This window comes from Engystomops pustulosus, chromosome 2 (genome assembly GCF_040894005.1).
Source record: "Engystomops pustulosus chromosome 2, aEngPut4.maternal, whole genome shotgun sequence".
NCBI classification, from domain to species: domain Eukaryota; kingdom Metazoa; phylum Chordata; class Amphibia; order Anura; family Leptodactylidae; genus Engystomops; species Engystomops pustulosus.
Window position 1 is genome coordinate 150,987,139 of NC_092412.1, and position 26,895 is coordinate 151,014,033.

The 26,895-nt window shown below is 42.0% G+C and overlaps 1 protein-coding gene across 2 annotated transcripts in view; it reads left to right on the top strand.

Annotated features, from left to right (window-relative positions):
- LAPTM5 (lysosomal protein transmembrane 5) overlaps positions 1-26,895 on the top strand; it is a 64,740-nt gene that overhangs the window by 6,289 nt on the left and 31,556 nt on the right. For both annotated transcript variants that reach the window (XM_072133097.1, XM_072133098.1), the window contains exon 2: positions 12,752-12,842. In XM_072133097.1, the coding sequence (XP_071989198.1) occupies positions 12,752-12,842 (91 nt within the window). The remainder of the gene's footprint in view (positions 1-12,751; positions 12,843-26,895) is intronic.

Consider the following 26,895-nt stretch of genomic DNA (forward strand, 5'->3'; position numbering starts at 1 on the left):
CGGCTCCTCCAGGTTGCACCGCGCGCCTCGGGTCATGTGACTGGCGTGACCTGACGTCAGGTCACCTCAATCACGTGACGAGAAGCGCGTATTGCAGCCTGGAGGAGCCGGAGGAGTTGCAGACGGTGGGCGGACCAACGTGGCGCCGGACAGGTAAGCAGGGGGCAGAAACACAGGGACTGGGGGCAGGACATTAACACAGGGGCAGCACATTACACAGGGACAGCACATTACACCAAAAATGTCATAGGTTCGCCATCACTGGTCTAGAAAATCAAATTTGATATATAATTTGAAATGTAAGCCGATTGTATAAAGTCAATAAGGCGGAGATTTTAACACTGAAAGCAAGCTCTCTCAGAAAGCCACCTTCACTGTAATTGATGGTCCTGCATCCGGAGACATCACTAACCAGATCTCCTGGAGTCTGATGCAGGATGTCAGTCATAGAGGAGAAGGTTTTTTGTGTATGTGGGCACGCTCAAAAACGGTCTCGGAAGTGAATCACAATATTTCAATATTTAATACCACATTCAAAGTATAGATAAAAAGTATAGATAAAAACATTCACAATGGTCTTGATATAATAACAGATGGTTGAATTACTACATGTACTGGAATTTGATTATTGCTCGATAGCTCTGACAAATTTGAAGTGTGTATACACTTATGTGTTTACTGTAAACTTATGTGTTTACTGTGGACTGGTGTGTTCACTGTGAACTGTAAACTTTTGTGTCCACTGTAAACTTATGTGTTTTACTGTAAACTTATATGTTCACTGTAAACTTGTGTGTCCACCGTAAACCTATGTGTCCACTGCAAACTTATGTGTTTACTGCAAACTTATGTGCCCACTGTAAACCAATTTGTTTACTGTAAACTTTTGTGTCTACTGTAAACTTTTGTGTTTACTGTAAACTTTTGTGTTTACTGTAAACTTATATGTTTACTGTGGATATCAGATAAAACAACGTTACACAAAAATCAATTGAACTTGCATGTATGAAGAAATATTAAAATGTCCAAAAAGTAAAAGACAAAAAACAATAATCAATAATGAATGTCCAAAGTTGTGAGTCCTAAAAAATAAAAATAAAAAATAAAAAGTAAAAAGTAAAAGTGACTTTTACTTTTTACTTTTTATTTTTTATTTTTATTTTTTAGGACTCACAACTTTGGACATTCATTATTGATTATTGTTTTTTGTCTTTTACTTTTTGGACATTTTAATATTTCTTCATACATGCAAGTTCAATTGATTTTTGTGTAACGTTGTTTTATCTGATATCCACAGTAAACATATAAGTTTACAGTAAACACAAAAGTTTACAGTAAACACAAAAGTTTACAGTAGACACAAAAGTTTACAGTAAACAAATTGGTTTACAGTGGGCACATAAGTTTGCAGTAAACACATAAGTTTGCAGTGGACACATAGGTTTACGGTGGACACACAAGTTTACAGTGAACATATAAGTTTACAGTAAAACACATAAGTTTACAGTGGACACAAAAGTTTACAGTTCACAGTGAACACACCAGTCCACAGTAAACACATAAGTTTACAGTAAACACATAAGTGTATACACACTTCAAATTTGTCAGAGCTATCGAGCAATAATCAAATTCCAGTACATGTAGTAATTCAACCATCTGTTATTATATCAAGACCATTGTGAATGTTTTTATCTATACTTTTTATCTATACTTTGAATGTGGTATTAAATATTGAAATATTGTGATTCACTTCCGAGACCGTTTTTGAGCGTGCCCACATACACAAAAAACTTTTTTCGAATTTTCTCATTGGGGCCCTTTTTGGTGTTAAGACCCTTTGTGGCTGCACCCAAGGCGGTGTGACAGAGATCAATAAGTGCCACTAAACCCACTGTAATAGAGGAGAAGGTGTTCAGACTTCAGTGTAAAACTCTCACTCTCAACCAATTTACATCTCAATGCAAAGTTGATTTTAGAGATGATGCCACCACACTGGACAATGAAAGAAACAAAAACTAGAAGGTATTAACACCTTGCCGACCAAGGACGAACTATATTATCCTTTTGCGGCAAAGGGTGTATGGAGAGCTCACAAGCTGAGCTTTCTCCATACACACCAGGTAATGGCTGTATAAAACAGCCAACACCCGCCTGTTACTGCCGCAGTCGGTGCTGGCACCGATCGCTGCAGTTAATCTTTTAAGTGCCGCGGTCGAACCCGACCGCGGCACCTAACTTACCGTTAGATGCGCGCTGCCATCTTGGATGGCCGATCGCCACCCCCTGGAACGTCATCGTCATTGAGACTCGTAGGCTTGCCATGTGCAATAATTTCTAACAGCGAGCAGAGGGCAGGCTATTAAAAATTATTGTAAAATAGCTATATACTGCAATACAGTAGTATTGCAGTATATAGTATTAGCAATCGGACCCTGCAGGATTAAATTACCCTGGAGGATCTAAAATAATGGTAAAAAAAAAATGTAAAAAATTTTTTTTAAAAATATGAAAAAATAGTAAAAAAAGGAAAAGTTTAAATCACCCCCCTTTCCCTAGAACTGATATAAATATAAATAAACAGTAAAAATCATAAACACATTAAGTATCGCTGTGTCCCAAAATGTCCAATCTATCAAAATATATTAGCTATTTTTCCCGGCGTTTAACTCCGTAATGGAAATTGGTGCCCAAAGTCGAAAATGCCACTTTTTTGCAATTTTCAAAAATATAAAAAATTCTATAAAAAGTGATCAAAAGCCCAAACAGTCCTCAAAATGATAGCATTAAAAACATCATCAAAAGTCACAAAAAATGATACCACCCACAACTCCATGTCCTGAAGTATGAAAAAGTTATTAGTGCCAGAACTTGGCAAAATGAAGAATTTTTTTTTTGTACAGAAGGTTTTAATTTTTTTAAATGTATGAAAACATTATAAAACCTGCACAAGTTTGGTATCCTCGTGATCGTACCGAACCAAAGAATAAAATACACATGTGATTTGGGGTGCTCAGTGAAAGCTGTAAAATCCAAGCCCACAAGAAAACGGCGCAAATGCATTTTTTCAGCATTTTCACTGCATTTGGAATTTTTTTCCCGCTTCCCAGTACATGGCATGGAATGATAAATACCATCACTATGAAGTGCAATTTGTTATGCCGAAAACAAGCCCAAACAGAGATCTTTACATAGAAAAATAAGAAAGTTACAGATTTTTGAAGGTGGGGAGTGAAAAATGAAAATGCAAAAACGAAAAAGGGCCACGTCTTTAAGGGGTTAAGCTGCTTGACAATATTCTGGTAGTAGTTTATTATGGCAATTGCTGATGACAGGTTCCCTTCCATTAAAGGCAGCTACAAACAGAGATTGTGTAGAGTGTAATGTTTAAAACAATCTTCCTGATCTTCTGACATATTACAGCAACAACAAAAAAAGACATAGGGCCACATGTGTAGTAGTTGCACTTAAATTCTGGCGCACTGTTGCACCAGAATTATCACAAGCTACAACCATCTGTGATCAGTTAATTTCCTGCCTCTTATTAAACACTTTACTTTAATACAGTTTTGGCGCAATTTTGGCACAGTTTCGGCGCAATATTAGATTCGGGAACTTACATGTGATCCTGCTACAAGCTCCTCTCTGCTTCTCCCAAATCCCAGAATGAAGATAACACTCACAGCAGCACCCAGGTGTGTGACACCCAGCAGCCAGTGATCTCCTCAGCAGTGACTTCTCCTGGAGGGGATCCTCTGGTGCTGATCTTCTGATGCCCCCAGTAATTCTGGCCAGTATCCTCCTCAGATACCAGTGGGGTCATCCTGCTACAAGGGGGACACTTGTCTGTACTATCTGCAAATGTCTGTACTAGTTTCTGCAGTGTCTGGCTGAGCTCTGCTGCTGGGGATAAGCTGCTCTGCACAGGGGCTCAGTGCTTACTTCTCAGTTTATATTACCTTCGGGCTGGACTGTTTTTGCACCCGTTTTTGCGCCAGAATGAAAAGAAGCTAGTGACGAATATCAATAGGAGCAACAAAACATGAGGGAAACATGGTTATTTTTACTGGGCAGCTAGTTTGGTGCTTAATCGCAAAAATGGTGCAAAAACGGTGCACCAGTATGAAAAGGCACAAAAACAACAGAAAAAAGTGATACATGAGTGATACATGTGGCCCAATGTGTGAAGGTTTCGTCGATAAATGTTCACTTTTTCTATGTTTCCATGAGGACTAGAGGCTTTGCACTGTTGCCAACATTTTCCATGAATATGGTAGCTAAATGGTGCTCTAAAAGAGATGAGGGACCCAACTGTGTAGACTAAAGCTGTTTTACATGTCACAGAGGACTTTTTATCACCACATATCATATAGTTCGCAGTCTAACCAAGACAGGAACTAAGAGAACCACACAAACTGTAGCCTATGTTTTTAAAGACAGAAAAGGATGTAGCTTAATCCATGCTGTCATATTAGATGTTTCATATTTCGCTTTAAAGGGGGGTCAACCACTGACACCAAACTTTTAAAGCTGGCAGCTTGTTGTAGAGAAATGTATTGTGATCTTCATCTCCATTTGGACATTTACCAGAAATTTCCATAGTCATCCCTATGCTTATAAGGCAGTTGGTACTGGTTCAGAGAAATAGTATAATGGAGAAAAATACTAAAAGTATGATGGTCAAACCCCATGTGGCATATTGTGTACAGTTTTGGGTTCCAGTGTATAAAAAGGATATAGTAGAACTGTAAAGGGTGCAGATGGGAGCAAACAAGTTTATTAGGGAATTGGGGGGACTAGAATACATTGGTAGATTACTAAACTTGGGCTTATTCAGCTTAGAAAAAAATGGCTGAGGGAAGACCTCATTACAATTTCAAAAACCTAAATGGACAGTACAGGGATCTATCCAAATATCTTTTATTTCTATATCTGTGACCAGGACAAGGGGGCATCCTCTACACCTAGAATGGAGGCGGGTCTACCATTGCCATAGACAGGTATTCTTTACTGTATGAGCAGCAAGACTATGAAACTCTCTCCTGCAGGAGGTTGTTGTGGTTATTTTTGTTATGATACTATGAATGCTACTAAAGAGCCTTACAACCTTGCCTTAAGACTAAGGTAGAATGACTGGTATTGCAAAGCAGCGAGTGAAAACAAGAAAAGAATGAAAGTAAGCCTCTGAAAGAGTAGAATAATGTATTAATTTCATTTAAAGCTGCAGGGTAAGAACAGGTAAATGTTTCATGAAGAGGCTCATACATTGTAGGTAGCATCAAAGAATGTGTTAACAGTATTTAGGAAAAAGGGAAAAAAAGAATTGTGCCTCATAGTGTAATATATCCCAGTGGATAATTTATGGATGAAAAAGGGTGAAAACTTGTTTACCAGACATGGGTAAGAGATTTGCAATATTAGAAGTTACAGTTATGGTTGCTCTAACTTTCCTTTGTCTTGCAGTCATTTCATAGTAGGATTACCATTTTAACCCCTTCCTAACTATGTCCTTTTTTGAGGTACAGTTTTTTGCTCCTCTTCTTTAAAATAGGTTTTTGATTTTTCTGAAAGCTTGTTTTCTGTATAACAAATTGCACTTCTTAGTCTCAGTATTTAATATTCCATGCCATGTACTGGGAAGCTGGAAAACTAATTCCAAATATAAATGACATCTCCTCCTTATGTTTTGAGTTGGTACTATCAAAGAGATACCAAATTCATTTATAATTTTTAAGACAACTAAAAAGTTAAAATAAAATATAATGCTACGATTGTTGGGAATGAAGTTTTATCACTTTTTATTGAATTTTTTAAATGGTGAAAAGGCAGTGATTTTGACATTTCTTTATTCATATTTCTGATCTAAGGAAAGCATGGCGATTTGAACTTATCTTTTCAACTTTTTTAAAAAATTGTAAAATGCCTATTAGGCCTCCGAGTACTCAAACCCTAGGATGTCTAATCGTTCATACCATATAATGCAATACAACTGTAATGTAGTGTATGGTGATTTTCCTGATCTGCAGACCATAACAGATGTGGCTTAATGAAATGCCTGGGAGTCACTGCCTGGGAGTACACAGTTAACAGCACAGATCGTGGTTCACAATGCAGCAAACACTGGATATCTATGAAGAGGGCTCCCTAATGAAAAAACAGGGATTTGTAAATATTTGTCAATTCATTTATCATGCATGATTGTAAGAGAAAACACAGTCATGAGAAAACAAAAGTACATCCTCTTTGAATTCTATGGTTTTTAGACATCAGGGAATATTTCACATAATCATATGTGAATAATTTATTTTAAAGTAAAATGGTTATTTCATGCAGTAAACGCCATTGTCCATTTATTATATCTTTTTATCACATTGATAAAATAAATAGAATACTTATTAGCATTTGGAGTCTTCATAAGTATGACATTGACTGCTATAGTCTCTTTTGTACAAAACAAAACATTTTTTAAAAGAGGCAATATTTCAGTTTTTCTTTTCATTTTTGGTTAACATTGATGTCAATAAAGGCAGACACAAATAAAAAACCTAAAAGAAAATCTAAAAAAATTCTGATATTCTTATAGATGACATAAATAAGAAAATATGAGTGAACATGGCTTAAAAAGCAATATGTTTGGCTATAAAAGGGATTTTAGGAATCCTGCTGCGGCTGGGCTGGAAGTACTATGAGTAAGTGGACCCATTGCAGCCAATCAGTATACTAGAATAATGATAGAGACTGATATTATAGAGACTGAAGTTATTCAAGTTATAAGACTTCAAGTTATTTAGGCTAAAGGGGTTCTACAACCTACTGATACATGGGAGGTACTTATTTTCTCACACTTGGCTCTTTCATTTTACGTTATTTTTGGTAAATTAATAATAAAACAGAGTTTGACCTATTTCCCTTATTTTATTTTATTTTTTTTATTACATTCTGTTATATAAACCATAGAATTCAAATAGTGTGGACTTTTTTTTTAGATTTCTTAAAATGCTCCACTTCCACTTTTGTTTCACCTTAGGGGTTAATAGAAGAGCAATATGCCTCTGCAACATGCTGGAGCTAGAAAAAAAAATGGTACATCCAGATGATAGATTTGCTCTAAAGTGAATTCACCCCTTTAAATATGTTATTCTGGTTTATTATTGTGTTTCAGACCAATAAAGTACAAAGTGACAAAAAGACAGTGTTTTATAGTCACTAAGGTGTAAGTAGTATGCCAAGATATCACTGTGCATTGCAATACAACTGTGTATAGTGAAAGGAACTGCAGTAGCTATGAAATACAGTAGCAGAGAAGGCCGTAAATACTGAAAATGCTGCAAAAGTCATAACTATACAGTAGATATAGCTGGCAGAAGTTGCTACAACATGCCGGCTATGTATATACAGTGCCTACAAGTAGTATTCAACCCCCTGCAGATTTCGCAGGTTTGATAAGAAGCAAATTAGTTAGAGCCTTAAAACTTCAAACAAGAGCAGGATTTATTAACAGATGCATAAATCTTACAAACCAAAAAGTTATGTTGCTCAGTTAAATTTTAATAAATTTTAAACATAAAAGTATGGGTCAATTATTATTCAACAGAATTCTGTTTGGTTCCCCTAAAGTATTAAGAAGTAGTTCAGGCACAAAGAACAATGAGCTTCAAATGTTTGGATTAATTATCTGTTTTTCTAGCCTTTTCTGACTATTTAAGACCCTCCCCAAACTTGTGAACAGCACTCATACATGGTCAACATGGGAAAGACAAAGGAGCATTCCAAGGCCATTAGAGACAAGATCGTGGAGGGTCACAAGGCTGGCAAGGGGTACAAAACCCTTTCCAAGGAGTTTGGCCTACCTGTCTCCACTGTTGGGAGCATCATCCAGAAGTGGAAGGCTTATGGAACTACTGTTAGCCTTCCACGGCCTGGACAACCTTTGAAAGTTTCCTCCCGTACCGAGGCCAGGCTTGTCCGAAGAGTCAAGGCTAACCCAAGGACAACAAGAAAGGAGCTCCGGGAAGATCTCATGGCAGTGGGAACATTGGTTTCAGTCAATACCATAAGTAACGTACTCCACTGCAATGGTCTCCGTTCCAGACGAGCACGCAAGGTACCTTTACTTTACTTTCAAAGTGTCATGTCAAGGCTCGTTTACAGTTTGCTCATGATCACTTGGAGGACTCTGAGACAGACTGGTTCAAGGTTCTCTGGTCTGATGAGACCAAGATCGAGACCTTTGGTGCCAACCACACACACACACGTGACGTTTGGAGACTGGATGGCACTGCATACGACCCCAAGAATACCATCCCTACAGTCAAGCATGGTGGTGGCAGCATCATGCTGTGGGGCTGCTTCTCAGCCAAGGGGGCCTGGCCATCTGGTCCAAATCCATGGGAAGATGGATAGCACGGCCTACTTGGAGATTTTGGCCAAGAACCTCCGCTCCTCCATCAAGGATCTTAAGATGCGTCGTCATTCCATCTTCCAACAAGACAATGACCCAAAGCACACAGCCAAGAAAACCAAGGCCTGTTTCAAGAGGGAAAAAATCAAGGTGTTGCAGTGGCCTAGTCAGTCTCCTGACCTTAACCCAATTGAAAATTGTGGAAGGAGCTCAAGATTAAAGTCAACATGAGACATCCAAAGAACCTAGATAACTTGGAGAAATCTGCATGAAGGAGTGGGCCAAGATAACTCCAGAGACCTGTGCTGGCCTGATCAGGTCTTATAAAAGACGATTATTAGCTGTAATTGCAAACAAGGGTTATTCCACAAAATATTAAACTTTGGGGTTGAATAATAATTGACCCACACTTTTATGTTTAAAATTTATTAAAATATAACTAAGCAACATAGCTTTTTGGTTTGTAAGATTTATGCATCTGTTAATAAATCCTGCTCTTGTTTGAAGTTTTAAGGTTCTAACTTATTTGCTTCTTATCAAACCTGCTAAATCTGCAGGGGATTGAATACTACTTGTAGGCACTGTATATACATAGCCGGCATGTTGTAGCAACTTCTGCCTGTAGTTTACTTTAGTGATCGCAGGTGCTATCTTACAGATGAGTGTCTTGTCTCAAAGATTACGTATTTATTCCCCTGGGGAGGTGAAGTTTAACTGAGAATGGAAACTTTTCTATTACCACAAAAACGGAAGGTGAAAACATTTCCAGTTAGTGGTGATCTGTGTGCATATATGCATGAAAAAGGCAGACGTTGATGAGGGTATTTAGTAAAATTAATGCCTGACAGTGATTATCAAATATAAAATCTGAGAACTTTAAGCCAGATGTGTCTTTTTATAGTAGGACATCAGTGGAATCTGTGAATTTAGTCAAACATTACAAGAGGTGAATGATTAGAAGTTCCTAGTGCATCTCTTATGATGGAAAACCAGCCACTCATCTATGAGAAACCTAAGACTGAGTGGATTTATAGTGAACACTTCTGTAGAACTGAGGGGGGCCCAATGTTCTTTAAGAGCACATTCACATCGTGAGAAGAGTCTTAGAAGCCTTAGTTATGTGTGGAAATGGAAGTAACATGATGAGCAATTTTAACACTGGTAGTAAGACAGAGGCAGGGAGTTGGCTGGTTAGGACTTTCTACATAAGAATATGTTAAGATCATGTCTGACGAAGAGAACTAGTATTCTCGAAAGCGCACCATCAAATATACTCAGTCTCAAAAAGGTATTTTTTTCTTCACTCTTCTTTTACATGAGATTATGCAGTCAGACAACAACTGCTAGTGAAAAAGTCATCAGAGACTTAATAATGCAAAGAAACTGTTCGAGAACTGGTACCACCATAAAAAAAACTTGCTTAAAGAATATAAACTCCAGGACTGAAGTACAAAGCAGCTAAAGAACAAAGTCACCACAGAGTGTGAAACAGAGACTGTAATTAGAAACCAATTAAACATAACCCAAAACAGCAGTCTGCTGCAATCCTCCAAACTTATGTATCACAGGAAAGATGAAAGTTGAGAATCCTCAGTTGATGATACCTTTTATTGGCTAACTCAAAAGGATAATGACAATTGCAAGCTTTCAAGCCTACTCTGGTCTCTTCATCAGGCATAGTATAAAACAATATCTAAATACAACACAAATTCATAATTCACAATTGGACAAATTAGGATATGTTTGAAGTAAGAAGAGATGAGTAAACACAATTACCAGTAAATTTTTTAGTACTTGGGGAGTGAGATGGTTGATTAAGATCTGGTCCATGGCTGTGATGACCCCACCAGGTCTGAGGAACAGATTCCTTAAGAGTCATAAAAATACCTAAATCCACCTGACAAATTCATTCCTCTTCTGAGAGTGTCAAGTGTTATTCTTGTATTCCCAAACCCTCTTTTCTCTCTGAGATTTAAAACCATCAACTGGGGACTCTCGACTTTCATCTTTTTAACCACTGGCTAAAGTAGTACAAAGAATATTTTAGCATGTCACCGGAAGTGATTCTTTTCATTTATATCTATGAGAGCACCTTAAGGACAATCTAGCTCTGTGTAGCGTGAAATCTGTGTGGGCTAGAGAATTTAATTGTTGCTCACATGACACAGCTGAGGACCAGAAGGGCACAAACAACTCACATGTTAAGCCACCAATAAGAAATTTAGTTTAGAAAAATTTTTTGGGTGTCCTACTTTGAAGGAGTGGTACCAACCTGAAATGGAACCACTTTCTCTAGGTTCCACATTAGAGCATCATATGGTGTCCATATAGTATGTACAAAACTGTACTTGATTTCCTCTTACATCCATGAAACACAGTATTAAAATATAAATTGTTAGCCAAGAATTTTTCTAGATAAGGCTTTTTGAGACATGATGATATACATAATGGGGATATGTATCAGGGCTTCTGTGTCACGTCAGCCCTGAAGTAATTGCAAATGCTAGCTTATAGCTAGAACTTGCAATTATTTTCCCCAATCTACCACCTGCACGCCAGTGGGGCATGGAGGAACTTGAAGTGGGGAACGTGAAGTGGGGCCAGGCACGGCTGGCAGGGAGTGGGCCAGTGCTGGGCGTTCCTGTCCTTTCAATCGGTGAATTTTCATATTTGAAAAGTCGCTGGTTGCGTTTATTACTTTTAATTGCATTTATTAGATAAGCTCTGTGCAGGACCCCACCGGATACATCAAGAAATGGAAGCCTCTGGATATATCAGGCTGCGCAGGAGTGCCAGCGTATGATAAATAACACCCAACATGTTTAACCACATGATTTACTATGCTGTGCTGTACATGTGGAAATTATATTTTCTAAAAGTACAAGGGCATATTTATTCTTATAATACAACAAAAAATAAAAAAGTGACCTTTTCTGTGTGGTCAAGCCTTTAATGAAATGCAATGAACTATTACCATATCTTTAAACCCTAAATGGCAAAGCCCTTTTTCATTTTTGCGTTTTCATTTTTCACTCCCCACCTTCAAAAATCTTTTTTATTTTTTCATGTAAAGAGCTGTATGAGGGCTTGTTTTCTGTGTAACAAATTTCAATTCACAGAGATACCATATTTGTATAGGTTACAAAAATTAAAACCTACTGTATAAAAAATAATTAAAATTTTAGGTTTTTAAATTTAATGTAATTATTTTTTAACTTTCTTTATTTTTTTTTTACCTTTCCTTTTCAGACCCCCTAGGGTACTTTAACCCTAGGTTGCCTGATTTATCCTACCATTTACTGCCATACTACATTGCAATAGATAGTCTAAAACATGACAGCCTCAGATTTTTGTGTGATCCAAGACTGTCATGACAATGGATCGCCGATTGCCAAAAACGTTAAGTGGAGCAAAGTTCCAAGCCACTTCTAGGCCCATTGCACACGGCTGTTTTGGAATTGGTTCCAGTGCGTAGCAGACAGGCGGGAGACCCTCACAGCGGGAGACCCTCACCTCACCATAACCAGGTGCCAAGCGGGAAACTCTCACGGCTGAGTCACCTCACCATAAACAGTTGCTACAGACCTCTATGGGGCTGTGATGTGGCCGCAAATTGTGCAGCCATATCATGGGCCCACAAAATGGTCATGTGTGTAAGGCCTTAGGGTAAGACTCATTGGGACACATTTACTAAGGCTTTGTGCCACTTTGCGATGCATGTTTTTGGGACTGTGCCCTATTTTCAATGGGAAATTGGCTTGCACAGGTTTTTAAGTGGCGGGTACGTTGCGATTGTGTCACACGCAACGATTTCTTTGGTGCAGGTGCGCTGGCTTACATGGGACATATTTTAGGGGGTGTGTCACAAGCCCAAAGACTTACATGCACCATTAAAAAGATGGTGAACTCTGTCAGACCTGAGCGGGGTATGCCACATTCATGATATCGGGTGCGTGATATTAGTGAATCGTGGCACAGTGCATTGGGTTGTACTCCAGTACAGGGTAAGTAAATGTGCCCCATTATGTGTCTCAACCAAATATAGGCTTCTGGGGCTAATGTGGCTCTTTTCAAATATTAGGATACAAAAAGCTCTGTTTCCAGAAACAGTACCATGCTTGTCCATGTGCCACCCCTGGTATTTCAGATCAACCATATTGAAATGAGTTGGTTGTTTTTGTAATACTATAATCAACAAGAGTAGAATAGATTCCAGACAATAATAAGGCCCTTATTCTCTTTACAATTATTTAATAAAGTACGGTCTAATGAATTAAGTGGTATATAATATACAGTACTATATTTTTTATTTCATAATTTTTTCCTTAACCTTTTTTTCATTTGATTTTACAGGGTATCTGTATTATACTCTTTATCAAATATTCTTTAGAGATGGGAAAGGAGAAGAATTGCTGTATTGAGCTGAGTAATTTTAACTACATTGGTGAGTTCGTGAGTAAATTTAAAATGCTGCTTTGTTATGCCCTTTCCTTTTGCAAAATAGAAAAAAATTAATGTTCTATGACCGTGAGCTAGCCACACATACTGCATACTAACTCATGATGCCATTGACTTCTATTGGGAACGCTCATGGTGCAGTGTACACTGCCTGTTGCTTGTGGCCCGTAAAATGCACAAGTTTGTGCTTAGTTTCTATGGATAGATTCAATCGCTAAAACAAAAACTGTAGAGAGTTTATAACATGTTCTGTTCCTAATAGGCTGCAAAGAGGATAAAACAAAGAAAGTAATTTCTATTCTTTTAAACACTAAATTACTCTGCCATAGAAGCAATGTATAGTGAACTGGAGTAAAATAACATCTTGGACATGTATTTTTATGCCCAATATAAGGACTAGAATTGTTAGAGACCTTTTGCAATGTATACATCAAAAGCTATGGAGATCATTTATCAAATCCAGAGCGCTGTTGTCAAACTGTTGAAAATTAGGCTAATTTGTGCCAAATGTTTTATATTTTTAGTCTTTTCATTTACATTTTAAATGTGGGAGAAAAACACTGTAAAACTTTTGAGCTGTTATACAGCAGATTTATCAAATGCAACTTGTAGTAAATTTTATGCTAGCAGTCAAGTGGTATTGAATATTGATTAGTCCCTTTAAGATTGGTTGGCCTCATCACAAGTCAAGAAAATTAGGGATAAAGCTACAGCCACCTAAAGATCAAGTAGCAACCCGCAGCTCACACATGCTGAACTATTTAATAGCTCCCATAAGCTTGAATGCTATGGCCACACATGCACCTCGATTTGAGTTCAACCCAGCCATGACAAGCTGGTCAGTAGACCCCCATTCTCAAGATTGGTGCGTGTCCTAGAAGTGGGATCCACATCTATCATGTTACTATGACATATGTTGTTTATATGTCATAATTACCATAAATATGAGCCAAACAGCTAGCCATTTAAGGTAAAATCGAATAGACGCCCTTAAATGGACAATATTCTAGTTAATATGTACAGTTTATGTGACACCATCAGCTCTGATCCAACAAGAAGTCCCTAGGACCTTTTTATTAGATCTTTTGTGCTTCCAGCCTTTCGCTTCCCAGTGTTTTGCATCAGTGTTTGAAAGTCAAAAACACATAAAATCTCCAGATCATTTCATACCAATTCTCTACATATCTCCATCCCTGTGGCAGCACTTAAAATTTAGTTGAAGTATATGGATATATTCTGGATTTAACTTAAGTAAGTTAAAATGTAAAACCCTGATCAAATGCGCATGTTTAAAAAAAATATGGGCCATTATAGACAGAAGCCCCACACAAAGTTTACTTTTTGCAGTTGTGAAACCTAGACCCCCTGTATATTAAGAAGATGAAGTAGCAAGTTAATAATAGTAAGAAAAGACTAATAGACTAATAGACTAATAGATCTGCTTTATATACAGTTACATCAATCTTTCAGGTCACGCAAGCATTTTTTCCAAACTACAATACATGAATCTCCCCCATTTCTCGAGCTCATTAGGATTAGATGTAGCAAGTACAAAATAACCACTTTATATGGATTTGCAATTTGAAGTCATTTCTGTAAACTTAATTGAAAAACAATCACAGACGGAGTATGACTAAATAAATAAAATCTAAACAATTTTTTAATGAGATAAAGCAAATCTGGTTTTACATTAGCCAATATACAATCACCATCATGTTACAAAAATCAATGACAAACATCTTGACTGTCTAAAATCAATAAAAAACCTGTTTAAAGCTCTTATGTGTGGAAAATACTTTATAATCCAGACACAATCTCTCTTGCCAGCTCATCATTATCATAATAACAGTTTATAGCAATAATTCTGTAACATGCACAGACAGTTGGTGCTACAATTACCACATCCTTATTAAAGACAAACAATGAAGCAGCATATAATAAATAGCACATATTCAGGCCAAGAACAAGCAAAGAACAGGCTTTTAACCAAATACTGGGATTCAATTACTGATTAATCCCACTTGTTTCCATAAAAATGTTCTAAAGAGTAATAAAACAATAAAACTCAATGAAAACAAAGAAAATATTGTGAGATAGAATCTGGCTTATTCCACAATCTCTCATCTCATCAGACTAAGTCAAATTTCCAGCACCTATAGCAAATATATTTCTGGAGTGTACTTGTCACATTAAAAGCAATGGCTTATTGCTAAATCAGAAATCTGTGGTTTCTGAAAAAGATCCATTGTTTATATCAATCATTCATGTGAAAACATTTTTAAGTTTTTTTTTTAATTTTCCATTTCAATATATGTATTTTAAAAAAGATATGCTAAAATTCAGACTTTCAATGTTTGATCTTTATGATAATTAATTCAGCAGTCATCTAATTCTCTGTAAGACAGGCTTTCATAAACAAGTATCACAGATCTGTAGATGATGAGGGACTGTTTACAATAGGTAATGGTCACAACTTCACAGGTAACAGGGCAATTAATATACAGTTTAATATATTCCTCCATGAAAAAGCTGAAATATGTGGATATTACAGGAACATACAGATAAATGGCTAAAATGACACAGGAATCTGTGCCATTTAAAGGAAAGCTAAAAAATAAGAAAGCTATGATTGTGGTAATATTCTTATAATTGTTATCAATTGCCTCCTTCTTTCTAAAATCAATTTTTCCAATTATGCTAATGATGCTGAAGGGATACTGGGGGTGTTACCAGACCAATCAGTGCTGCAGCTTTATAGACTGTTATACTGTCTCAGCCTTCCCATCTGTTTCCTTAGAACTTCTCCCCTTAGATATTATATCACAGCAGCAAGGGAAGTTTTAGCTCACATTGGGAGGAGGGAGTAAAAGCCTTTGAATCTGCAGCACAGATGGGTTCTGTTAAAAACCCCCCAGAGCTTTTCAGGTTTATTGGCATATTTTTCTGTTCAATAAACTTTAATGAAATTGATCGATGACAAAGTTCAAAGCAATATCAATGAATCAGGTACAAACTAGAGCAGTATTCATATCTTAGGTCCCATGAGGCATGTGTCATACATCCAGTAGTACAACTAAATGGATAAGCATAGCCTTTTCATGAAAAGTGCAATATTATTGGCATATTTTTATAAGTTGCTTTTAAAAGGAAGCCATGGATGTCACATATAAGATGATTACTAGAGATGAGCGAGCACTAAAATGCTCGGGTACTCGTTATTCGAGACTAACTTTTCCCGATGCTCGAGTGCTCGTCTCGAATAACGAGCCCCATTGAAGTCAATGGGAGATTCAAGCATTTTTCAAGGGGACCAAGGCTCTGCACAGGGAAGCTTGGCCAAACACCTGGGAACCTCAGAAAAGGATGGAAACACCATGGAAATGGACAGGAAACAGCAGGGGCAGCATGCATGGATGCCTCTGAGGCTGCTTAATCGCACCATTATGCCAAAATTATGGGCAACAGCATGGCCATGACAGAGTGACCGAATGAGGCTAGATAGCATCTAAAACATGCAATAATTGACCCTGCCACTAGAGGGGATGGCATGCAGAGGCAGCGGCAGGCTAGAGAGTGTCATGGCGACATACCCTAAATGGACTCAGGCTTCACCAAAGGAGGTGAGCAAGAAGCGCTGAAATGATTTCCTATGTGAACCAAAGGTTGACGGTATATTTAGTCGATAACACAGCATGGTGGCGACATAGTGACCAAGTTCCATAACGTATCTGGTGAAACACCCGAAAAATGAGCCTGACACAGCTCTTTTGATAAGGGGACGACATGTGGAGGCAGCCATGGAGACGACTTCCATGATTAAGAGCGACAGTATGGGGCATTCATATTGCGCTGCTATGATTGCAACTTCAGGTCTCCAGCATGGCGGCGACAGATAGACCGAGTTCCATTATGTATCTGGTGAAACACCTGAAAATTCTGCCTGACACAGCTCGTTTGATAAGGGGATGATGTGCTGCATATCCTCTCGTGCTCCTGCGTCTGGGGTATAGAGAGTTGAAATGAGACATTGGTGGACGCTGTGGAGGATTGTGGAGGCAAAATGGACAGCAAACAGCAGGGGCAGCATGCATGGATGCCTCTGAGGCTGCCTAATCTTGGGATGGAGCTGGCGGTCCACTGCCAGGCGAGCTTTCGCCTGTCCAAGCCCCTGTCTCTCAGCTCCTCCCCACCCAAAATGGGCCTGGGGGCCAGAAGTGTTTACTTTGAAAAAATGATAATTTTCAAAGCAGGCCGGGTCGTTTGAATATTTCACCTAGGAATAATGGAATAGCATAGTGGTTCTATTTTTAATTGTTTTTACGGAAATGGTTCCATTAATTAAGAGCGACAGTATGGGGCATCCATATTGTGCTGCTATGATAGCAACTTCAGGTGTCCAGCATGGTGGCGACAGATGGGCCGAGTTCCACTATGTATCTGGTGAAACACCTGAAAATTCTGCCTGACACAGCTCGTTTGATAAGGGGACGATGTATGGAGGCAGTGAACTAGTAGTAGATTAAAGGTGCTGCAGTTAAAACTGTTAGTTGGATCTTGGGATGGATCTGGCGCTCCGCTGCCAGGCGAGCTTTCGCCTATACAAGCCCCTGTCTCTCGGCTACTCCCCAAACAGCACTTCTAAGAACCTTTTGTATAAGATCAAGTGTAGTAGCGTTCTTATAAGTTTGGGATATGGCGGGTGAGGGGAATGTAAACAGATGCGCAAGAAGGGCTGAAATAATATCGGTAAATGATAAAAGTTTGCCAGTATATTTTGTGGATTACACAGCAGGGTGGCGACAAAGTTAACAAGTTTGATGTGGAATCCATGAAAACAACCCAAAATTCTGCCTGACACAGCTCGTTTGATAAGGGGACCATGTATGGAGGCAGTGAACTAGTAGTAGATTAAAGGTGCTGCAGTTAAAACTATGTTAGTTGGATCTTGAGATGGAGCTGGCGCTCCGCTGCCAGGCGAGCTTTCGCCAATCCAAGCCCCTGTCTCTAGGCTACTCCCCAAACAGCACTTCTAAGAACCTTTTGTATAAGATCAAGTGTAGTAGCGTTCTTATAAGTTTGGGTTATGGCGGGTGAGGGGAATGTAAACAGATGCGCAAGAAGCGCTGAAATAATATCGGTAAATGATAAAAGTTTGCCAGCATATTTTGTGGATTACACAGCAGGGTGGCGACAAAGTTAACAAGTTTGATGTGGAATCCATGAAAACAACCCAAAATTCTGCCTGACACAGTTCGTTTGATAAGGAGACCATGTATGGAGGCAGCTATATGGACGACTTTTGGAGGCAGCTATGGCGATGACGTGTGGAGGTAGCAATGGAGACAACGTGTGGAGCCAGCTAAAAAGACGACATGTGGAGGCTGCTATGGAGACAATTTAATTTGGATAGTGCCTGTATGTGGCAGTCCAAAAAAGTTTTCAAACCAGAGGAGCAGGTAGGTGGCCCTCCAGAAAAAATGAAATAGATTGAGTGCCTGTATGTGGCACTCCCAAAAATTGCTTAAAACAGAGGACCGGGTAGGTGGCCCTCCAGAAAAATTAAATACATAGAGTACTATAGCTAGAGCCAGTTGGCCCTGGCAAAAAATAGCCAGTTTCCTCTGCTTTAGTGTACAAAGAGGAGGAGAAGGAGGACAATGGGGAGGAAGAGTGCATACATTATTCAGGTTGAGCTTCTTTCACCTGGTGGAGAATGGAAATCCTGAGAAATCCAGGCTTTATTCATCTTGATAAGCGTTAGCCTGCAGCGCTGTCAGTCGACAGGCGTGTACGCTTATCGGTGATGATGCCACCAGCTGCACTGAAAACCCGCTCGGACAACACGCTAGCGGCAGGGCAAGCAAGAACCTCCAAGGCGTACAGTGCCAGTTCGTGCCACATGTCCACCTTTGAAACCCAGTAGTTGTAGGGAGCTGTGTGATCATTTAGGACGATGGTATGGTCAGCTACGTACTCCCTCACCATCTTTCTGTAAAGATCAGCCCTACTCTGCCGAGACTGGGGACAGGTGACAGTGTCTTGCTGGGGTGACATAAAACTGGCAAAGGCCTTGTAAAGCGTACCCCTGCCAGTGCTGGAACAGCTGCCTGCTCGCCTACTCTCCCTCGCTACTTGTCCCGCAGAAGTACGCCCTCTGCCGCTAGCGCTGTCAGAAGGGAAATACTGTTTCAGCTTGTGCACCAGGGCCTGCTGGTATTCATGCATTCTCACACTCTTTTCCTCTCCAGGGATGAGAGTGGAAAGAATTTGCTTGTACCGTGGGTCCAGGAGAGTGAATACCCAGTAATCTGTGCTGGAATAAATTCTTTGAACGCGAGGGTCACGGTGTAGGCAGCCTAGCATGAAATCTGCCATATGCGCCAGAGTCACAACACGCAAGAATTCACTCCCCTCACTGGCCTGACTGCCCATTTCCTCCTCCTCCAACTCCTCCAACTCCTCTTCTTCTGCCCATACACGCTGAACAGTGAAGGACTGAACAATGGTCCCCTCTTCTGTCTCGCCAACATTCTCCTCCTCTTCCTCCTCCACCTCCTCCGATATGCGCTGAGAAACAGACCTAAGGGTGCTTTGGCTATCAACAAGGGAATCTTCTTCCCCCGTCTCTTGTGACGAGCGCAAAGCTTCCGACTTCATGCTGACCAGAGAGTTTTTCAACAGGCCAAGCAGCGGGATGGTGAGGCTGATGATGGCGGCATCGCCACTGACCATCTGTGTTGACTCCTCAAAGTTACTCAGCACCTGACAGATATCAGACATCCATGTCCACTCCTCATTGTAGACTTGAGGAAGCTGACTGACCTGACTACCAGTTCTGGTGGAAGTTGACATCTGGCAGTCTACAATCGCTCTGCGCTGCTGGTAAACTCTGGATAACATGGTTAATGCTGAATTCCACCTCGTGGGCATGTCGGTGAGCGGGTAGTTGGAGGCGGCGCTGCGCTGCCCTGAGAGTGGCAGCATCTGTGCTGGACTTCCTGAAATGCGCACAGATGCGGCGCACCTTCGTGAGCAAATCAGACAGATTGGGGTATGTCTTGAGGAAACGCTGAACTATCAGATTTAACACATGGGCCAGGCATGGCACATGTGTCAGTCTGCCGAGTTGCAGAGCCGCCACCAGTTTGAGCACCGCCTGCTGTCGCTTAGCGACGGCACTGCTGCTGTGCCTAGAGCTACCGACTGATGGCGCCATGCCCACAGATGGTAATTCGGAGGAGGAGGTGGAGGAGGGGTGGGAGGAGGAGGAGGCATAGTAGGCCATTGAGACCTGGACCGAGGTAGGCCCCGCAATCCTCGCCGTCGGCAGTATATGACCAGCCCCAGGGTCAGACTCGGTCCCAGCCTCCACCAAGTTAACCCAATGTGCCGTCAGCGATATATAGTGGCCCTGCCCGGCAGCACTCGTCCACGTGTCCGTGGTCAGGTGGACCTTGTCAGAAACGGCGTTGGTCAGGGCACGGATGATGTTCTCTGACACGTGCTTGTGCAGGGCTGGGACGGCACATCGGGAAAAATAGTGGCGGCTGGGGACCGAATACCGAGGGGCGGCCGCCGCCATGAGGTTTCGAAAGGCCTCGGTCTCTACCAGCCTATAGGGCAGCATCTCCAGGCTAAGCAACTTGGAGATGTGGACGTTGAGGGCTTGGGCGTGTGGGTGGGTTGCGCTATACTTCCTTTTGCGCTCCAGCGTCTGGGGTATGGAGAGCTGAACGCTGGTGGATGCTGTGGAGGATCGTGGAGGCGAAGATGGGGTTTTCGCACATGAGGTGTTTGGGCCGGGGTCCTGGGAAGGGGGCTGACTAGCAGATGACACAGGGGAAGGAGCAGTGGTGTGCCCGGCCGGAGGTGAACGGGCTTGGTGCCATTGAGTGGGGTGTTTAGCATTCATATGCCTGCGCATACTGGTGGTAGTTAAGCTAGTAGTTGTGGAACCCCTGCTGATCCTGGTTTGGCACAGGTTGCACACCACAGTCCGTCGGTCATCCGGTGTTTCTTTAAAGAACCTCCAGACTTCTGAAAATCTAGCCCTTGCCATGGGAGCTTGACTACGGGAAACATTTTGTGCGGATGCACCAGCTCTGGCCCTGCCTCTCTGTCTGGCCCCACCACTGGCTCTTCCAACCTGTTCTGCTATAGGACTCGCCTCCGTCTCAGAAGCACTGTGTTCACCCGGCCTATCAACCCAGCTTGGGTCTGTCACCTCATCATCCTCCGATCCCTCAGTCTGCTCCCCCCTCGGACTTCCTGCCCTGACAAAAACTTCACCACTGTCTGACAACCGTGTCTCCTCATCATCCGACACCTCTTTACACACTTCTTCCACTACGTCAATAATGTCATCATCACCCACAGACTGCGACCGGTGGAAAACCTGGGCATCGGAAAATAGCTCAGCAGCAACCGGACAAGTGGTTTGTGACTCTGGGAAGGGTCCAGAAAACAGTTCCGCAGAGTATGCCGGTTCAAATGGCAAATTTTGCTGGGAGGGGGCAGACTGGGGGGAAGGAGGCTGAGGTGGAGGAGCTGGAGGAGTGCTGATTTCAGTGACATGGGTGGAAGACTGACTGGTGGACAAATGGCTAGGATCATTGTCCGCAATCCACGACATCACCTCTTCGCACTGTTCTGGCCTCAACAGTGCTCTACCACGAGTCCCAGTAACTTGAGACATGATGAACCTAGGGAGTGTAGCTCTGCGGCGTTCCCCTGCTCCCTCATCAGCAGGTGGTGTCTCACCCTGCCCAGGACCACGGCCTCTGACCCCTGCAGTAGTTGGACGCCCACGTCCACGCCCTCGTTCTCTACCCCTAGCCCTCGGGTTAAACATTTTCCAAATTAAAGTGTAATTTTTTTTTTTTTTATTTGTGTTTAGTTTTATTTATTTATTTATTTTTTTAAACAAAACGATGCTATCCTATTGCTATGGCTAGTTTCTAACCTACACTGACAGCACACAACTGGATTTTGTGCTGTGCCTGATGACTTTGAGTTATAAATAGAGATGAGCGAACATGCTCGTCCGAGCTTGATGCTCGGTCGAGCATTAGGGTACTCGAAACTGCTCGTTACTCGGACGAATACTTCGCCCGCTCGAGAAAATGGCAGCTCCCGCCGTTTTGCTTTTTGGCGGCCAGAAACAGAGCCAATCACAAGCCAGGAGACTCTGCACTCCACCCAGCATGACGTGGTACCCTTACACGTCGATAGCAGTGGTTGGCTGGCCAGATCAGGTGACCCTGGGATAGACTAGCCGCTGGCCGCGCTGCTCGGATCATTCTGTCTCTGGATGCCGCTAGGGAGAGAGCTGCTGCTGGTCAGGGAAAGCGTTAGGGTGTTCTATTAGCTTACTGTTAGGCAGGAGTGATTCTCAAAGAACCCAACAGCCCTTCTTAGGGCTACAATAACGTTCTACTTTTTTTATTTTAATTTGCATCTTTTACCATTTTGTGAGGAATTAGCAGGGGGACTTGCTACCGTTGTGTTTAGCTCTTAGTGGCACACATATCCATAGCAAAGACCGAAGTGGGAAAATTCAGTAGGGGTTGGATTTCTATTAGGCAATAACTCAGTGTCATCTCATCTGGCATAGTAGTGTGCTTCCTTTGATACTTGGCTAGAAAATAGCCATAGGAGAATACAAACAGCTTCTTGAAGCCTACAGTAGCGTTCTATATATTTGATTTCTGGTTGATCTGCTGGTGGCTGTAGTTTCTGCAGTGCATGTACTTGCCAATTCTGAGCAATTTGTAGTGAGACTTGCGACCGCTGTGTTCTGCGCTTAGTGGCGCACATATCCATAGCAAAGGCCGAAGTGGCAAAATTCAGTAGGGGTTGGATTTCTATTAGGCAATAACTCAGTGTCATCTCATCTGGCATAGTACTGTGCTTCCTTTGATACTTGGCTAGAAAATAGCCATAGGAGAATACAAACAGCTTCTTGAAGCCTACAGTAGCGTTCTATATATTTGATTTCTGGTTGATCTGCTGGTGGCTGTAGTTTCTGCAGTGCATGTACTTGCCAATTCTGAGCAATTTGTAGTGAGACTTGCGACCGCTGTGTTCTGCGCTTAGTGGCGCACATATCCATAGCAAAGGCCGAAGTGGCAAAATTCAGTAGGGGTTGGATTTCTATTAGGCAATAACTCAGTGTCATCTCATCTGGCATAGTACTGTGCTTCCTTTGATACTTGGCTAGAAAATAGCCATAGGAGAATACAAACAGCTTCTTGAAGCCTACAGTAGCGTTCTATATATTTGATTTCTGGTTGATCTGCTGGTGGCTGTAGTTTCTGCAGTGCATGTACTTGCCAATTCTGAGCAATTTGTAGTGAGACTTGCGACCGCTGTGTTCTGCGCTTAGTGGCGCACATATCCATAGCAAAGGCCGAAGTGGCAAAATTCAGTAGGGGTTGGATTTCTATTAGCCAATAACTCAGTGTCATCTCATCTGGCATAGTACTGTGCTTCCTTTGATACTTGGCTAGAAAATAGCCATAGGAGAATACAAACAGCTTCTTGAAGCCTACAGTAGCGTTCTATATATTTGATTTCTGGTTGATCTGCTGGTGGCTGTAGTTTCTGCAGTGCATGTACTTGCCAATTCTGAGCAATTTGTAGTGAGACTTGCGACCGCTGTGTTCTGCGCTTAGTGGCGCACATATCCATAGCAAAGGCCAAAGTGGCAAAATTCAGTAGGGGTTGGATTTCTATTAGGCAATAACTCAGTGTCATCTCATCTGGCATAGTACTGTGCTTCCTTTGATACTTGGCTAGAAAATAGCCATAGGAGAATACAAACAGCTTCTTGAAGCCTACAGTAGCGTTCTATATATTTGATTTCTGGTTGATCTGCTGGTGGCTGTAGTTTCTGCAGTGCATGTACTTGCCAATTCTGAGCAATTTGTAGTGAGACTTGCGACCGCTGTGTTCTGCGCTTAGTGGCGCACATATCCATAGCAAAGGCCGAAGTGGCAAAATTCAGTAGGGGTTGGATTTCTATTAGCCAATAACTCAGTGTCATCTCATCTGGCATAGTACTGTGCTTCCTTTGATACTTGGCTAGAAAATAGCCATAGGAGAATACAAACAGCTTCTTGAAGCCTACAGTAGCGTTCTATATATTTGATTTCTGGTTGATCTGCTGGTGGCTGTAGTTTCTGCAGTGCATGTACTTGCCAATTCTGAGCAATTTGTAGTGAGACTTGCGACCGCTGTGTTCTGCGCTTAGTGGCGCACATATCCATAGCAAAGGCCGAAGTGGCAAAATTCAGTAGGGGTTGGATTTCTATTAGCCAATAACTCAGTGTCATCTCATCTGGCATAGTACTGTGCTTCCTTTGATACTTGGCTAGAAAATAGCCATAGGAGAATACAAACAGCTTCTTGAAGCCTACAGTAGCGTTCTATATATTTGATTTCTGGTTGATCTGCTGGTGGCTGTAGTTTCTGCAGTGCATGTACTTGCCAATTCTGAGCAATTTGTAGTGAGACTTGCGACCGCTGTGTTCTGCGCTTAGTGGCGCACATATCCATAGCAAAGGCCAAAGTGGCAAAATTCAGTAGGGGTTGGATTTCTATTAGGCAATAACTCAGTGTCATCTCATCTGGCATAGTACTGTGTTTCCTTTGATACTTGGCTAGAAAATAGCCATAGGAGAATACAAACAGCTTCTTGAAGCCTACAGTAGCGTTCTATATATTTGATTTCTGGTTGATCTGCTGGTGGCTGTAGTTTCTGCAGTGCATGTACTTGCCAATTCTGAGCAATTTGTAGTGAGACTTGCGACCGCTGTGTTCTGCGCTTAGTGGCGCACATATCCATAGCAAAGGCCGAAGTGGCAAAATTCAGTAGGGGTTGGATTTCTATTAGCCAATAACTCAGTGTCATCTCATCTGGCATAGTACTGTGCTTCCTTTGATACTTGGCTAGAAAATAGCCATAGGAGAATACAAACAGCTTCTTGAAGCCTACAGTAGCGTTCTATATATTTGATTTCTGGTTGATCTGCTGGTGGCTGTAGTTTCTGCAGTGCATGTACTTGCCAATTCTGAGCAATTTGTAGTGAGACTTGCGACCGCTGTGTTCTGCGCTTAGTGGCGCACATATCCATAGCAAAGGCCAAAGTGGCAAAATTCAGTAGGGGTTGGATTTCTATTAGGCAATAACTCAGTGTCATCTCATCTGGCATAGTACTGTGCTTCCTTTGATACTTGGCTAGAAAATAGCCATAGGAGAATACAAACAGCTTCTTGAAGCCTACAGTAGCGTTCTATATATTTGATTTCTGGTTGATCTGCTGGTGGCTGTAGTTTCTGCAGTGCATGTACTTGCCAATTCTGAGCAATTTGTAGTGAGACTTGCGACCGCTGTGTTCTGCGCTTAGTGGCGCACATATCCATAGCAAAGGCCGAAGTGGCAAAATTCAGTAGGGGTTGGATTTCTATTAGCCAATAACTCAGTGTCATCTCATCTGGCATAGTAGTGTGCTTTGATACTTTGCTAGAAAATAGCCATAGCAATAGGATAGCATTGTTTGGTTTTAAAAACTCAAAAAAAAACAAAAAACACAAAAAAAAAAAAAAAAAACACAAAAAAAAACAAAAAAAAGTAAAAAAAAAAAAATAAAGTTATAACTCTCATTTTAAAAATGTTTAACCCGAGGGCTAGGGGTAGAGGACGAGGGCGGGGACGTGGGCGTCCAACTACTGCAGGGGTCAGAGGCCGTGGTCCTGGGCGGGGTGAGACACCACCTGCTGATGAGGGAGCAGGGGAACGCCGCAGAGCTACACTCCCTAGGTTCATGTCTGAAGTTACTGGGACTCGTGGTAGAGCACTGTTGAGGCCAGAACAGTGCGAACAGGTGATGTCGTGGATTGCTGACAATGCTTCGAGCAATTTGTCCACCACCAGTCAGTCTTCCACGCAGTCCACCCATGTCACCGAAATCGCCACTCCTCCAGCTCCTGCACCTCAGCCTCCTCCCCCCCAGTCTGCCCCCTCCCAGGAAAATTTGGCATTTGAACCGGCATACTCTGAGGAACTGTTTTCTGGACCCTTCCCACAGTCACAAACCACTTGTCCGGTTGCTGCTGAGCAATTTTCCGATGCCCAGGTTTTCCACCAGTCACAGTCTGTGGGTGATGATGACCTTCTTGACGTAGTGGAAGTGTGTAAAGAGGTGTCCGACGATGAGGAGACACGGTTGTCAGACAGTGGGGAAGTTGTTGTCAGGGCAGGAAGTCCGAGGGGGGAGCAGACTGAGGGATCGGAGGATGATGAGGTGACAGACCCAAGCTGGGTTGAGAGGCCGGGTGAACACAGTGCTTCTGAGACGGAGGAGAGTCCTCGACCTGAACAGGTTGGAAGAGGCAGTGGTGGGGCCAGACGGAGAGGCAGGGCCAGAGCTGGTGCATCAGCGCCACTGTCAACTAGTGAAGCTCCCGTGGTGAGGGCTCTTGCGGCGAGGGCTAGATCTTCAGAAGTGTGGAGGTTCTTTAAGGAAACACCGGATGACCGACGGACGGTGGTGTGCAACATTTGCCAAACCAGGCTCAGCAGGGGTTCCACCACTACTAGATTAACTACCACCAGTATGCGCAGGCATATGAATGCTAAGCACCCCACTCAGTGGCAACAAGCCCGTTCACCTCCGGCCGTGCACACCACTGCTCCTTCCCCTGTGTCAGCTGCTAGTCAGCCCCCTGCCCAGGACCCTGGCACAAAAACCCCATCGTCGCCTCCACGATCCTCCACAGCATCCACCAGCGTTCAGCTCTCCATACCCCAGACGCTGGAGCGGAAACGCAAATATAGTGCAACCCACCCGCACGCCCAAGCCCTTAATGTGCACATCTCCAGATTGCTTAGCCTGGAGATGCTGCCCTATAGGCTAGTAGAGACCGAGGCCTTTCGCAACCTCATGGCGGCGGCCGCCCCTCGGTATTCGGTCCCCAGCCGCCACTACTTTTCCCGATGTGCCGTCCCAGCCCTGCACCAGCACGTGTCAGACAACATC